At 37.6% G+C, this 16,470-nt stretch overlaps 1 protein-coding gene across 1 annotated transcript in view; it reads right to left on the bottom strand.

Moving 5' to 3' along the window:
* LOC137283176 (DNA topoisomerase 3-alpha-like) overlaps positions 1–16,470 on the bottom strand; it is a 29,414-nt gene that overhangs the window by 11,885 nt on the left and 1,059 nt on the right. The window contains exons 3-17 of the mRNA XM_067814619.1: positions 16,155–16,230; positions 15,643–15,751; positions 14,578–14,629; positions 11,512–11,603; positions 9,477–9,647; positions 8,041–8,086; positions 7,504–7,558; positions 6,658–6,732; positions 5,612–5,792; positions 3,493–3,599; positions 2,241–2,351; positions 1,579–1,653; positions 856–906; positions 666–744; positions 166–279 (exon numbers count right to left, since the gene is read on the bottom strand). Coding sequence (XP_067670720.1) covers positions 166–279; positions 666–744; positions 856–906; positions 1,579–1,653; positions 2,241–2,351; positions 3,493–3,599; positions 5,612–5,792; positions 6,658–6,732; positions 7,504–7,558; positions 8,041–8,086; positions 9,477–9,647; positions 11,512–11,603; positions 14,578–14,629; positions 15,643–15,751; positions 16,155–16,230 — 1,394 coding nt within the window. The remainder of the gene's footprint in view (positions 1–165; positions 280–665; positions 745–855; positions 907–1,578; positions 1,654–2,240; positions 2,352–3,492; positions 3,600–5,611; positions 5,793–6,657; positions 6,733–7,503; positions 7,559–8,040; positions 8,087–9,476; positions 9,648–11,511; positions 11,604–14,577; positions 14,630–15,642; positions 15,752–16,154; positions 16,231–16,470) is intronic.

Here is a 16,470-nt window from a genome sequence, read left to right as displayed (position 1 = left end):
TCTGTAAAAGATGAAATCAGAAATACACAACCATCTACCTCTCTCCATTCTGTGCTGCCCAGGCAGGAGGCCATCCTTCGATGGCAACCATCTTAACTACAACAGTTGTAGTGCTAAAGGCTTCGCTTAGATTACTTTTTCTCACAATCACATTCTCCTACTGACCTTCCACAAGCCCCATCCCGAGCTGTCCAGGCACAAAACGTCCATCAGGACGGAGACCAACGTAGCTTCGGACTTTGATGGTTTCTATGTGTTCTGCGTGGGTTGCATCAGTACCTGAAATATCAATGCAAAATGGTAATCATTTACGGTATAGTTAAGGCAAAATAGGACCTCTGCAGCTGTAGCATCTTGGATTGTCCAGTGTGGGATATGTCCATTTAATATGGATCTCTACCCTGGGCATAGTCTCTATGGTAGTTTAACTTTGTGTATGATTCACAGTACAGTCAGGAGCTCCCAGGAGCCAGAGGCCTTGTGAAGACAGATAAAGATAACGATATGACAAGAGGTGGTGCAGTTCCTCCCCCCTCAAAAGCTAATGGATCTTGTGTATTTAGGAATATCAAATATATTGGAAAAATAGTAATCTGGAAATAGACCATGCATTTGGAGTTTAATCTGCTCCTACTAAAACAATGTGTGACAAACTGTTCACCTACCAATTCCATGTTTCTCCATCAGAGCTATCAGGTCTGCTTCAGACAACAAGGGTGGGGGCACCGTCTCACTACACACCATCTATTTGAAAAAGAAAGTAACAGGTAATTGATCATAAAACAATAATATTAATAAGACATCAAAAAGGTTTCTTAGCTACATCACACTGGAGGTTTTCTATATCCTGCTTACCTCTACCATGCTGGGTTCAAACTGATCTCCCTGCTTGTAGATGGGAATTTCCTGCAAAGAAATAATTAGAAGTATTCAAGTACATGTACTTGCTAACCCTATGAACAGAATAACTGTGAGTGAGTGAATATGTGTTTAGATCGGTTGGTTTGTTGTATAATGCAATAGGTCTATGATGACATCTGTCAAGAAATCAGCAAGTCTGATCACATGATTCCATTAGTCGACTCTTATGACAAGCATGGGTTGCTGAAGATAAATTCTAGCCCAGATCTTCACAGGCTTACATGTTTAGAAAGATATGAGGAATTGTGATAATGGTATTACTCCAGCAACACACCTACATTTCACAAAGCAGAAAACCTTTTATAGGTGTTACAGTAAGGGACACTATAAATGGATTTCAGCAGTCTGAACAAACAAAAATCAGGTTGTTAATAGAATGATCAACAACCTTACCTAATTAATTCAACAGCCTTACCTAATTAATTCAACAACCATACCAAATTAATTCACTGAAAAATATGTTCAATATAGGTCTCATATCTTTTACACTGGCTCAGATTAAAATGTGTTCTAACAGAGACTGATCAAGTCATCATCAGTCAACATTTCAAAAGGAGATGATAAATCCTTGATGCTTCTCTCTCTATGACAAGGTCAAGGCTTAGAAAAGTACTGGGAATGAACATTATGTTGTTATTTTTAAGTCACGAATCTTACCTTTGCATTCCATTTCTCGTATGGGTAGACTTCTAGGTAGTTCCTGGCAATGATCATCAAACCACTTGCTGTAAACTGAACATTAATATTGTTTGAATAAAGAGACAGCACATAAGCGAGAGTTGGTTTGTTGTCTAACACCGTCCTCAGCAATATTTCACCTATATGGCAACAGTTTGTAAATAATCAAATCTGGACCAGACAATCCAGTGATCAACAGTATCGTTCTACACCATTTGGACAACACAGCATGTGTCAACCAAGTCAGTGAGCCTGACCTAAAAACTCTGTTAGTCACATCTTATAAGAAGCATGGGTTGTTGAAGATCAATTCCAACCTGGGTTTTCACGGTTATCAGCGCAAGTATGTCAGTGTTGTTAACGCTGCCGTCAGCAATATGCCAGCTGTACCATTCCAGATCAGACAAACGAGTGACTGACAGCATGAGCAACAGATTACAACCCATGCTGCATGGCTGGGTATGATGACACACAATCAGCTATCCAAAACATTTTAGTCGAAGACAAGGTTTGGTTGTGCTGTCCAATTCTACCACGTTCTCATCAGGAGGTGCAAGATTACAAAGTGGATATTTACCCAACATACTCAGTATTACACAGCCTCCCTGATTTTAGGTGATAACAACTGTAATTTCTCCTACCCTCTCCTCTGCTATGTTGATATCAACTGTCGTCTCCATACCCTGGGCATCTTGGGAGCAGCAGGCGAGAAAGTGACGAACGACAAACTCATACACGCGCTGATCATTTCCCTGTAACATGTAACATCAAAGTCTCTGTGGTAAGTAATAAACGTGTCTCCGAATCAAGGTGAGTTCAATTCTATTTGATGTTTGAGCAACATGAAACAAAAGTCATCAATATCTGAGTATTGAAAACATCTTATTCAGAATTCCTAAACTACCAAATGGCAACAGTACACCACCAGACCAATCTAGGCGCCAAGTTTAGTGAAAAAATATTGAAAGGTTTTACAGTTCTGCTCCGGAAAAGAACACCACCACCACTTCAGTCACAGTCAAATTTGTTGTCATGAAAATGCACAAATATATTTTATTCAGAAATCCAAAACAACCAAAAGGCACCAGTACACTACCAGATCTATCTATGAGCCAAATTTGGGAAAGAAGTAGTGAATGGCATTGAAGTTCTGGTCCGGAAAAGAGCACACCCACCAAATTCGGTCAAAGTTGAATTTGTTGCCATGGAAACAAAAAAATTCTTTTATCCAGAATTCCAAAAGGCACCAGTACACCACCAGTCCAATCTATGTGCAAAGTTTTGTTTTAAATTAGTGAACAATTTTAAGGTTCTCCTTGGGAAATGAGCACACCCACCAAATTCGAAGTCAAACTCATTGCCATTGACATGCAAAAATGGAATCCATTTTAATACCCCCTGCAAAACATGTTGTGGAGGATAAAAAGGAATAGTTTCCAATACCATCTAGAAAAAATCAGATTCTCAGTGGTTGTTATTGCCACACAAAGATGACGACATCCCATCACAGGTCACTATTTGGAATTAGTTGTACTGCCCAGAACTGTCATTCGAGGTAGTCCTTATTGTCATTTTTAGGCTCGTGTTCATGATATAGTAAGTGTAACTTTATCTGATTGGACTGATTTCGAGGAATGTTAATTGAACTTCCTGTATTTGATTGTTTGTTTGTGAATTTAAAAGAAAATAATGCAAATTTAAATTTCTTTATTGCATACTGCATATTGTAAATGAGTATCGATATCATCTTGATTTCCATCCCCTTAAAAGCTGACAAGGTTAAAAATATCAGTATAAAGTATACATTGTGAGGATGAACATTTTACATTTTCAAATATAAACAACATGTCAGTTATCGGTAATCTATTCAGAAAGGCTTGGTGCACTAGTTACCTGCAGAGTGTCTGTGTACTTGATGGGATGTATAGGTGGATGGGCATTATCAGTCTTGTTACCATTTCGGGGATGAATTCCTTGACCCAAGATTCTTTGTGCAAAACCTGATAAAGGTAACAATGCTTACTTAATGAAACAAACAGGCCTTCACGTCTCAGTGTTATGTATACATTGGAATAATGAATTGCTTCATGTTGACTGAATATTCTGCTCAGGCTGTTTGATAATGTTACACCATATGAGCCTCATCTTGAGACTGTGAGAACCATGTCCAGTTTGGATCTTGTGCCTGGTATCATGACTGTGATGGAAAGCTTCCACCTCCCCAGTTAGAGTCTCGTGTTGTTTTGACTCATGAAAAAGGGGTCTCAATCTCCCCATTAGGGTCCGGTATTTACTGGCATAATTCTGGAAGATGTTTCTACTTACCCAGTTCAAGTCTCATGTTTGTTCTGACTATGAGAAGAGGGCTTCTACTCCAGTTCAAACCTTAAATCTTGGTGTTCTGACTATGAGAAAAGGGTCCCAACCTTCAAACTTAGAGTCCAGTGATTGGTGGCATTTCTCTGAGAGCTACAGTGTTCCCAGAAATTATTGAGAAAATCTTTGTTTTTTTTCTAATGATGCTAAGATTGGAAAAAGGGCTTTCACTATGCACTAAGCATACTAAATAAGGGAGACAACTCTTGAAGGCTTAGAAGGCAGCTCATTACGTCAAGAGTTATCTCCCTTGTCTGAGCAGACGGCTTCCTGTGTTGACATGGCAGAATTTACAGCAAGAGAGAAAAGAAAAAAAGCTCATTCTAGATGATTTTGAAAGGGGTGAGGCTGATGCTAAAGTGTTAGCTTGTAGACATGGCATTCCTCTGTCTACAGTATACAGAACTTTGAAGAATATTCAAACAGGAACTGGGATAGAGCACAAAGCAGGGGCAGGTCGGCCTAGGAAATTCAGTGTTGTGGATCACCGAAGACTTGGGCAGATTGTGAGTAGGGGCAAATTGAAAAGTGTTGAGAACATCAGAAATGAAATGATTAGCAGAGGAAGTCCTCAGGTATGCAATGAAACAGTTAGGCAGGAATTACAGAGACTTAATTGGGTGAAAAAACGTGGAATTCCCTCGCCGTTGATGAAAGATGCACAAAAGGAAAAACATTTAAACTGGTGTCGGGCTCATGAAAATCAAGATTGGGATAATGTTTTCTTTTCGGATGAAAGTTCTGTTTGGCTTTTCCCTAATCGTTTGAAAATTTGGACCAAAGATACTGTCAAACCTATCTACCAGTGACCAAAACATAGTCCAAAGTTTCACATGTGGGGTGGCATATCGGCTCGCGGAGTGACACCATTGTGTGTTTTCACGCGAAACTTGACAAAAGAAAGATACGTTGACATTCTAAATGGTCACCTTCTTCCGACAGCACAAACATTGTATGAAGATGATTGGATTTTCCAGCATGATAATGACCCAAAACACACTGCACGCTACACAAAACAGTGGTTGTCGGGCGAAATGTTCAAGTTTTAGACTGGCCCAGTTACAGCCCAGACCTAAAAGGGACTGAGAAATATTGAAGATATGAAGGCCGAGGTGGTCCAATATTGGGATACCCTGTCACACGATTACCTACAAACTTTGATGGGTAGTGTGCCTAGGCGTATTCAGGCATGCATTGCTGAGCGAGGAGGTCTAACAAAGTACTAAAACAAGACTGAGACTGTAAAAGGATGATGTTTTAACATGTTTATGTAAGAAAAACGCCAGAAGGTAATAAACGTAATGAGTTACATGACGCAACATGATTCTCAATAATTTCTGTATATACGTGTCTACCTCCCCAGTTTGAGCCTCATGTTTAGTGGAGTGACTATGAGCAGTGTATGAAACAAGTCAAAACCTAGCCAGACATCAGGGCTGGTACCTTCTAAATGTTACCAGCATGAAATGGCACTAACCAGACCAGACAAGATATGGTAAATTTACCCAGACTTATGGAACATCCAGATTGTCAGCCTGGCTAGCTGTAAATTTAGACTGTTAGTCAGAAATTTAGCCAATCTAGATCGGTCGGATGGGCCTTATTTCATACACTGCTATGAGAAAAGAATCCCAACCTCCCCAGTTAGGGTTCCGTGTTTGTTCCTGCACCAGGCTGTGGAGATCCAGTTCCTTGGGGAAGATGTTGGTTTCTGTACGTGGATAGCTGATGAATCCCTGTGTGTAGAGCTTCTCTGCGATCTTCATGGTTTCCTTGGCATTAATCCTCAGCTTTCTGGATGCAAGCTTCTCCATTTCCTGCAAGTTACTTGTAAATAACAACTGTCCACTAAAGCAGACATCTTGTACTGAACAGCCAGAGCTAAAGATTTTACATAGGTAAGGGTCACTGAACCCCAATAAAACAATGACAGCACTTTCCAACTGAATTACTGTTAAAGATAATGTGTTCTGAGGTTTAAAGCACTGACGCTTATCAGAGTTATCTGTGTTGTGAGAGCAGTAAACTAACTTCAAGAATTCATAATTATATTAATCCTTGAAACACAAATCATGAAAAAGTATTCAGCCAGTATTCCCTCAGCCACCATTCAAACCCAAGAAGGTATCTTGAACTCACTGCCATGGACACGCAAAAATGGAGTCCATTTTAATACCCCCTGCAAAACACATTGCGGAGGATAAAAAGGAATAGTTTCCAATACCATCTAGAAAAAATTAGATTCTTAGTAAGCATAAATCAGATTCTTAGTAGGCGTAATCCTTGCTAATGAACAACACAAGCAGTTTTGAAACTGCATAATATACACATGATGCACTACTTGCCTCTGTCTTAACCATCTGCATACCAGGTACCATACCTTAGTATCAGTATTTTTACATTCCTACCACCATTGTAATAAATGAACTGTAGCGACAGTACATTATGTTACCACACATCTAAATTCCAGAGAAAACTCTAAGCACCCCATGATTTTAACACAGAAATTGGTTTGTGTATACACTGTACATGACAAAGGAAATATTATACATCTATGGCTACAACTCAGGTGAATTATTCCTATTCTCTGCTGAAACTCACTGACATTATATAACTCCTTCATCATAAATATGGTAGTATCTATTTTCCAGTTCACATAATCACAACACCTGCTCTACGCACCACTGTGTCCAGAGCTGTGGGTCTCCATTTGCTCTTGTTTTTACTTTTGACTTCCAGCACTGTTGCTATAGGGTTCTGTAAGGCATGGCCAAAAGATGTAAAATTACATTTAATACAGTACTTCACTTACAGCATAGTAATCACGCGGACTGAAATTCATTTTGTAAACACCTAACAGATACTGAAGAAAAGAACCATAAAATGTGATATTCTCTATAAAACAAACAGCAACAAACATCACCAAAACAGATGCAGTGTCAAAGGTAATGATCTCATTTAACCAAGCTGACATTTCACTTGTTCAAAAGCCCAAGGATTCATATTCGTTACGGAAACTGACATGACCTGTGGAATACATGATGGATTGTTAAGCAGTGAGGTGTTGTGTCATACAAGTCTTTAACAACAAGACTGGCAGCTGGCACCTTGCCTTACACACTGTGTTCTGCATGTGCACTGCTTGCACTTCCTGTCTTGTGAGGAACATGTGGTTAGAATGACAAACAATTCCATTCTTCACAGCGATTCTTTGTAGCCTAGTGGATAAGACTGCTAAACTAGTAAGAGAAGGCTGCAGGTTCAAAATCATGCATCAGTACTACATATTGGAAGTTTTCAATAATGTGATATTGTATGATCATATTCAGTGATAGCAAGAGAAACTTATATCAATCATTAAAACAAGTAAGAATTCAAAGTCAGTTTCTCAGAAAATGCAGGCAATTCTGTGGAAATCCACCGGAGAATGTCCATGAAACTGCCTGCCGAGGTTTACTCGGAAAAAAGAGAACATGGCGACAATACAGTAATATCACTGAAGGTTTATACAAGAAGAGGCAAGCTTACCTCTATGCATTGCTCAAAGAGAACAAGACATGCAAGATGGTCAAAGAGACGATTTCTGGAACAGGAGTAAAACACAATTATTCTCCAATTACATTGTAAAAGCTAACACTGACAATAAAATTCTAAATGGGTTGAAAAAATAATGTTTTGATGATTTTAAGTATGATGATATATTACACCTGTTTGGGTTGCAAGCACCTTTGAGTGAGGCAGGTATGTATATATCTAATTATGATAATTTGCTCAGTATCAGATGTCACCAAATATGTAAGTGAGTGAGTGAGTGCATTTAGTTTAACACTGCAATCAGCAATATTCCGGCTATATGGTGGCGGTCTGTAAACAATCTAGTCTCGACACGACAATCCAGATCATCAATCAAAGCAATTGGGATATGATGATACATACCAACCAAGTCAGCGAGCATGACCAGCCGATCCCCATTACCCGTGGAAACTGTCTATATAAAAGAGACTGCAAGAACATTTTACAGACATTGTCCGTTAGAAACAAAGATGGTTACTAGGAAACACAAACCTTTTCCACAGGAAGTCTGCCTTGATGTCATCTAGTGTGTGAGTCACTGGAAATCAGATAATCACAAACATTACATACACATTCATTGCTAGCATGCATGGCGCCTTCACACATATTGATATTCAGAGAACAGATTATAGTAACATTGTTCACATGCGTTTTGACATTTTGTTTATATCTGTTTTTGAAAACAGGCTCTTATTTAGTTTTATATGCATTAATTAGATAATCGTTTAGAGTGATTCTGGAAACACAGGCCTATCAGCATCCCAAATGAGTGAGTGAGTGAGTGAGATTGGTTTTAAGAGACTACTAGCAATATTCCAATATCCACTGGGGACTCCAGGAATGGGCTTCACACATTATCGAACTTCAGCATGATAAGCAGATGCTTTAAGCATCAGAAAACCTCATCATCCCAAATGAATCTGTCTGTCTTATCTTACGTAATTATGCTAACACTACACAAGCTTAACAGATACATATCAATGTGGCATCATCTGCTGTTTCGATTACTGTGCAGATATATTAGGTTCATGTTGTTAGAGGATGCTTACAGAAATGACAGCTGGTGATCTTCAGTGTTCATTAATTTCAGAATGATGGAGTTCAAAACCAAGAGTTGAGCTCTTGTTATCAAAGCATCCATGGTGTGAATGGCAGAAAGGCTTTAACCCACACTCTCAATGTGCTACATTCAATGACTACATTGCTGATTACATTCAGTGACTACTTTCACTGATTACTTACGATGGTTACATTCAACAACTACTTTGCTGATTACACTCCATGGTTATATTCAATGGTTACATTGCTGATTACAATCGATGGTTACATCTAATGATTACATTCCCTGGTTACATTCGATAACTATATTCGATGGTTCCATTCAATAACTACATTGATAATTACATTTCATGGTTCCATTTGAAGGTTACACTCGTTGGTTACATTTGGAGGTTACATTCAATGACTACATTGCTGATGACATTCAATGGTTAAATTGGATGATTACATTCATTGGTTACATTTGATGGTCACATTTGATGGTTATCTTTGATGATTACATTCAATAATTACATTTGATGATTACATTTGAAAGTTACATTTGATGATTACTATCAATGATTAGATTCGATGGTTGCATTCAATGGGTTACGTTTGATGATTGCATTCGATGATTACATTCGAGGAATCATGTAGATGTTCGGAGAAATCACTTGAAAATTTACTGGTATAACTGAAAAACACTATAAAAATTTATGCCCTAGCAGCCAAGTCTTAAATATCTGCAAAAAATAAGCTTGCAATTGTCAGATTCATGAGATTTGATCTCTTTTACAAGAAATATTTATAAGACAAAAAAAAATGCTGTAATGTCAGGAATAGTAATTGCAACTGTATTTGTATTTGATATCCTTTGAAATTTCTTTTACCTTTTATTTTCCAGAATGGTTCTGGCACAAAGGCTTGGACCTGTTTGTATCTCTCCACCACAAATCCCAGGGTTGGAAACTGGCAACTGCCATAGCTGACAAGTTGTTGACTTAAATGTTCTGGAAACACTTTCTGCAAGCGCAGGGTCTGAAACCTTGTGAATGCTGCACCTGAATGCATACATAAAGGAATTACATGATAATTTCCCAAACTGGAGTACCAGTGGGACCTGACTAGATGGCATACAAACATATCACATACGAGACAGGAAAAATATGCGTACTACCAGATACAATCTAATTGGACTGAAAGTCATATAGTGCTGGGGGTTTTCATACATCAAGTAAATATGGTTTGGCTGTTGCATGGGTTCTGAATAACTTCTGGAATATCTAGCTGTGTCACCTGGTCTGTATGTTAACAGGGTTGAAAAGTAATATAAGTCCTTAAGCCCAAGACAAGCCAAATACAGGAAGGACTTCTTATCAATGACACACAGCCTACCACTTTAACAATTCTGTAGTTGGCATCTCTGTATCAAACAAATTGAGCAAAAGGGATAGGATCATTCTGTTCAAAGGAAGAAAAAGAGTATTTTGCACAGCTAAAAATATTGACTATACCATACAAGACACTTTACCAGCTTACTACTACGTCCAGCTTGTGTTCACACATTTTAACTTCAATTCCAAAAGCTATAATCAGAACAATTCAAGATAGAGGTGTTACATTTTATGATGTACAGCACTGATTTGATTGTTTATGATACAATGGCAAAGATGATGAGATGCCTGTAAATATGAAACTGTTTGCAATCCCTCCCTTTTGTAGGTTGTAAATCAGCCATGATGTAGGTTAACACTAACAAATAACCTCCAACATATATTGATATATGAGCAGAGATTGGCAGCTTGCTCACGTAACACATATTGCCATATTGGAGAGTCATGTTACCACTATCACAGACCCTTCAGCAAATACTAGGGGTAACTACTGAAGGAGAACCAATTACTGTGACAGCTATAGTCTATCCTTGAATCGTCCCATTTGAAGTCATTTCCCAATGGAATGAGTACCTAACATGAAATAGAACAACCTGAAGTAGTTTCAGTTTCTTTTAATAACTGACAGGAAACTTTAAACCCAGGTTAGGTTTGTTTAAAGGTAACAGGGACAGATAACTCTAACTCAACAGGAACAAATCTTGTACTTCCAGTATTTTGCACTGCAAATTTATCAACGGAAGTCAATTACTGAACTGCATTGATAGTATATCATTTCTGCCACTGATTAATAGCTATCAGACACTCAAATACAATCCATCGATAGTTCTATGCATTGTTATAACCCTACCAAATACCCATGCTCATGCAAGCTTACTGTAAGACTACTTTCACTGTATACACTACATTCCTCCATAGCTGGGGGTGAAAGTCGAACCAAGCCACAAATTGCATCCAGTGACAAGCCAGCAAGAGACCTCAGTCTACTCACTGATCATATAATATCTGTCATATTTCCCAAGCAATATTAATCTAACCTTGCTGTCTCTCCTCATACCCTACATTACTTTATATCACTCAAAATCTAGGGGTAATTTGACTTAACAAGTTATTCACATCCTCATTTCATTATCTGACCTAAAATGGTGACACGCTTCACGGTAAACCCTGAATTGAAAGAATGTTTTGTTACTGTTTGATTTGTTGTTTACCACCAGCTATTTGGCGGCAGTCTATACATAATCAAATCTGGACCAGACGATCCAGTGATCGATATCATGAACCTCAATCTGCACAAATGAGATGCAATGACGTATCAACCAAGTCTGCAAGTCTGACCACCTGATCCTGTTGGTCACCGCTTATGATAAGCATGGGTTGCTGAAAACCAATTTTAACCAAGTGCTTCTTGACTCTGAATGCATGTATTCATGGTTCAAGTAACCCTGTGAGGTAGGGATTAAGTTAACCTGGGTGTTTTAAGTTCTAACATCTCAATGTAAAAAGTGCATTTCTGGATACAACAACTCACCAATCCTGAGGTCGAGCTCCTGTCTGACATCAACAGCATCACTCACACGCTTGTCTGGAGCCTGGAGGTTGCTGATGGCTCGATTCACAGCTCTGCAACATATTAACAACTATCACTCAGTCCACGCCACTACATTTAGTTGAACAAGTGAGTTTTATCCCAATGATAGCAAGATAGCAAGATTCAATAGTGCTGGGAAAAGGTTAACATGTCACAATTGATGACTGGCTGATTTCTACCAATCAACCATCAAAACTACTTGGTTAGCGTCAATTATCAAATTCTCTGGTTATGTTTGTTAATGCACAAAAAATTGCACAAAGTGCATTACATCTTTTCACATCTTTAAAGCATCACTAGTATGTTAGGAACATAAATTTCCTGGAGTCTATAAGATAAATTCACTCCTGAAGATAAATTTCATGGATTCTTTTAGATAAATTCAATCCTTACAAAGGAAAGACTTTGTACTTCTGAAAAGTCACAGACAAAGCCAACCTCCAGAAAAATGTTAACACAAACAAAATGGTCCCCTTAAAATTGTATGTATTTGATTATGAGAAAACATGGCCAATTGCTGGGCATTCAGTCACTGCGACCAATCATTGATTATTTCAATGAGTCAGACCACCACTAACAATCAAGTAATATCACAGTAATATCACTTGCTTCAGAAGTAAGTGACACATTGACACATTTTTTCCACGTGTTACTTTTTGGCCATCAAGATACTTAAAAACAGGGCTCGATTTAAGAGATGTTAACCTACTTACACCAGGTGGAATATAAGCTAAATACCTAGTTGCAATCAATCAAGTTTATTTCGTAGCAAGGCCTTAGGCCCATGTACAATACAAAATAAATAAGTGTAATTGTAAGATAGTGGCAACTTACAGTCAAATTCATATATATATATAAAGAACGCAGTGACAATGCTTCCTTAATGTAGGAAGAACAATCACTTGCTGTTGAGAAGTTTGTGCATGATAATGTGTTAAGAAAGTATTGCTGATCTATGTAGTGCGGTAGTGCTTTAAAATACTTGCAGCGCAAGACATGATACATTTTACATTCAAATAAGAAGTGAAATTCATTTACAACAGAATTATCATTACAATATTGCAAAGTCTTTGGTGCCTCAGAACTCCGTCAAATCTACCGGTATTTTTATATATTGGAAGTACACCAATCCGTAACATTGTAATTCTTGGCCTTGCATCTTTAGATTTCAAAAACATTAACTATGGCTCAATGCAAAATACACTTTTAATATTAGAATAAACATCAAGCGATGAGCATTTGTGCATTTCTGAAAATATTAATTGCTTTTGACAATCACTAACTCTTAGATATAAATCTTTCAAAAACTGTTCCTCATGCCTACTCCTTGAGCTTCCCACACAAAACCAAAACCATAATTGAACAAGGTATTCTGGACAAAATATACCCACGTATTCGACCAACTTTATCTAATTTGTGCAACATAATATAGCACTGCTTTGGGCTTCTATCCTTTGATAAGTGTAAAAGTTTGAACCAGTACTTCAAAACATGTAATAAACTATCATCATAAATATAGTTTCTACCACATTCCGCAAAGACAGCCATGTTAGGGCATTTATAGTTTATGCCCAGCACATACTTTCAAAACCTAATATAAAACTGTTCAATAACATGCCATTTCTGAAAACCCCATATTTTGGTAGCATACAAAATTATCGGCTTTATCTGAAAGTAAAAAAGTTTGAACAGAATAGTTGGAGAAATATTTTTATGTCTCCTACCAAAAATCTTAACTGAGGACAAGGCATTCTTCGCTTGAAAGTCTATTTGAAAACAGTAATTATAATATGTAGAAACATTTAGCTTGCGATCACCAAAATACCATGATTCATATCTCCTTAATTTATCAACATTTTTAAAGCCTAACAACTCAGGCCCCCCTAAGTAATTGAAGGAATTACAGCAAATTTGAAGGAATTGCATCTCAAATGTAAACAAACGCAGCCCACTCGCGAAACAATTGCAGCGATATCGGTAGTTAGCGGTAATAACAGAAACACATCGGCCCTATCGGAAGCAATGTCGGTAATACTGGAAACACGCTCGGCCATCTTCTGAGATTTTTCGGTCGCGAGCAGAAACTCACGCAGCAAAACATGGCGTCGTTGGAGGAAGCTCCCGTCTCGGTGAGTTGTGTTTTTAATTCCTACTATTACGTTTTTATACTTATCCATCTTTGACCACCCGTGTTGAATGTGTTTAGGTATGAAGTCTTGTCAGGGCAATAGCTTATGTTTCTAGGAAAAGATTATCACTGCAGAAGAGTGTCACAAGTCATGCCCCTGGAGATTGTTTACAAATGAACATTGAAGTCGTGCTCGCGACTGAAAAATCTCCGAAGATGGCCGAGCGTGTTTCCAGTATTACCGACACTGCTTCCAATAGGGCCGATGTGTTTCTGTTATTACCGCTAAACTACCGATATCGCTGCAATTGTTTCGCGAGTGAGCTGCGTTTCTTTGCATTTGAGATGCAATTCCTTCAAATTTGCCTGAACTCTGTTTTCTCAAAATTCATGGATAAACCCCATTTTTTACAAAACTCTACTAAAACATTGATCTTCCTCTGAAGACTGATGACAGAATCTGCAAACAAACATAAGTCATCTGCATACAGAAGTAAATACAATTCCATAAACTCTGGATCAATAAATACACCTACAACTAGTAATTATTTCCGTATACAAATGATTAACAAACAACACAAATAAAAGAGGACTTAAAATACAGCCTTGTCGAACCCCACTCAAGAAATCAAAATATTCCAAAACTTTCAAATTATTGAACTTAACACTAGCTTTTGCAATATACCTAGTTGCAATATATAATGATAGACATATGCTGTTGAATTACATAGATTTTTATTCAGAAGTTTACCCACTCAAACATTAACTTGCAACTCCTGGTGCAAGTTAGACTAATGAATAGGTTGCACCAGTGCAAGTAACAAAGCACTATATCGAGCCCTGCAACATCATATACAATTTCAACCAGAAATACTCACTGAGGTGTGATTTCTGAAAACCTTGCCCGGTAGATTTCAATATTTGGCTTCACTGTAAAACATACAAAAATACATGCATGGGGAACACGCAATTTACACTTTAGGCTAACAAAACATTTTTTTCAACCAAGATTTGTCAACATTTTCTGTATATGCAACAAGTTTATTGTCAGCCCAAATATTTTATGAATATAACTGGGATATACAAAATATAAACTTAAAAACTAACCAAAGTTGCACATATGGTGAAGAATAAATAAAGGAAACAACATACATATAACAAATTAACAAATAAAAGACAAAGAGAGAGTTGGCTGGGATAAATGCTGCTTTTAAAGAGGTTGGATATCATGGTTTGTGCACATATCGTATGTGACTTTATGTTACAATAGGATTGCGTATTTAGCTTATTTCCCTTCATATTCATAATATTTTGGCCACACAAGCATTTTTATTACAATACTTACTCCTAAGATCATGAGTTCTTTTCAATTTGCCCACACTAACCAAACTTACAAAACACACAAAATTGTCATCCCAAAGCCGGAAAAACAAGCGTAAAGATTTTTCCTGCCAGGGGTCTAGCACTGTGCTCAAGGCAACACACCACTGATCCATGGAACGTGACACCACGCGATCGATGACGTTGCAACCTCTACAAATATGAGTTCTACCCAAACAACTTCCTCTTTTCAATTTCCAAACGATATTTAAACCGACGTGTGATACTGACACCAACTGCCACAACCTTCCTGGAGTTACGTAATGGCCGAGACAACTCGGCCATCTGTGCTCACAATAATGATTTACTACGAGTACTAACGACTGTAATAAAGGACTAATGTGAACAACATTTGGTATAAATATGTTAGTGGAAAATAGTGTGTGAGCATGATTTTATGCAATTTTTATTTTTAGTATATTCCAGAAATATCATGGTGGGGAACATCAGGAATAGGCATCACACATGGTACCAATGTGGGGAATCAAACACGGGTCTTGGGCATGATAAGCAAACATTTTAAACACTTGGCTACCCCACCGTCCTGATAGTGGTAAACTTACCAGCCTGACAGACCTGTATCACTTCAAAACCAATGTTTTCCCCCTCCCTGTCACAATCAGTCCAAATTACTAGATATCTGCAACCCTTGATTTCTCGCTCCAGAGTACGCTAGAAATGAATACATCAACTAAAACACATGCCAGATTCAAAGTGGAGGAGAATAGCGATTATTGTAGAGTACATCTATATCTGTGCTGCTGCTACAACAAATGATTATGTGTTGACCTCAACTCATGCTTGACATGGTATAAGGCTTAAAAGGAACAACACTTGGAAGACTTGGTGTGATGTTAAAAAACAATGATTAACTGGAATTAAAAAAATATATGTGAATTTCAATGGCACTGAATCACATTTAAATCATTCATACACAAACAAACAAAAATTCTCGTAACATAATATTCCAAATCATTTACCTCATTTTCAGCAGAGATATTACAAATAAAACCAGAATGTCATCCTATTCATGACCATTAACCAAAATTTAATGTTAACTTGTGTGCAAACTCACCTTGATGTCAACATAATTTTCTGGACAAGACTTAAACACTGGAAGGTCAAACAGAGATGTAGGACTACAGGAGTTCCTGAAACATTCACATAATCTTCATCATCAAAACAGAGTTAATTATTGTACATAGGTTAAAGACTTATTCAGATTTAAAGTTTCTTTGTGAATCTTAATCAGAATTGTCTTGTGCTTAATCAACCATATTAACAGAAAAATCAATGACTGTAGTGTCTGATCAGTTATGTTGTTTAACATGTTCAAAATGATATCATAAACACAAAATAACACATTCTCAGTAAACTAAGTAAGATACATG

The sequence above is a fragment of the Haliotis asinina genome, chromosome 5 (assembly GCF_037392515.1).
Source record: "Haliotis asinina isolate JCU_RB_2024 chromosome 5, JCU_Hal_asi_v2, whole genome shotgun sequence".
In the NCBI taxonomy this organism is placed as follows: Eukaryota; Metazoa; Mollusca; class Gastropoda; order Lepetellida; family Haliotidae; genus Haliotis; species Haliotis asinina.
This window is presented reverse-complemented; position numbering and strand designations above follow the sequence as displayed.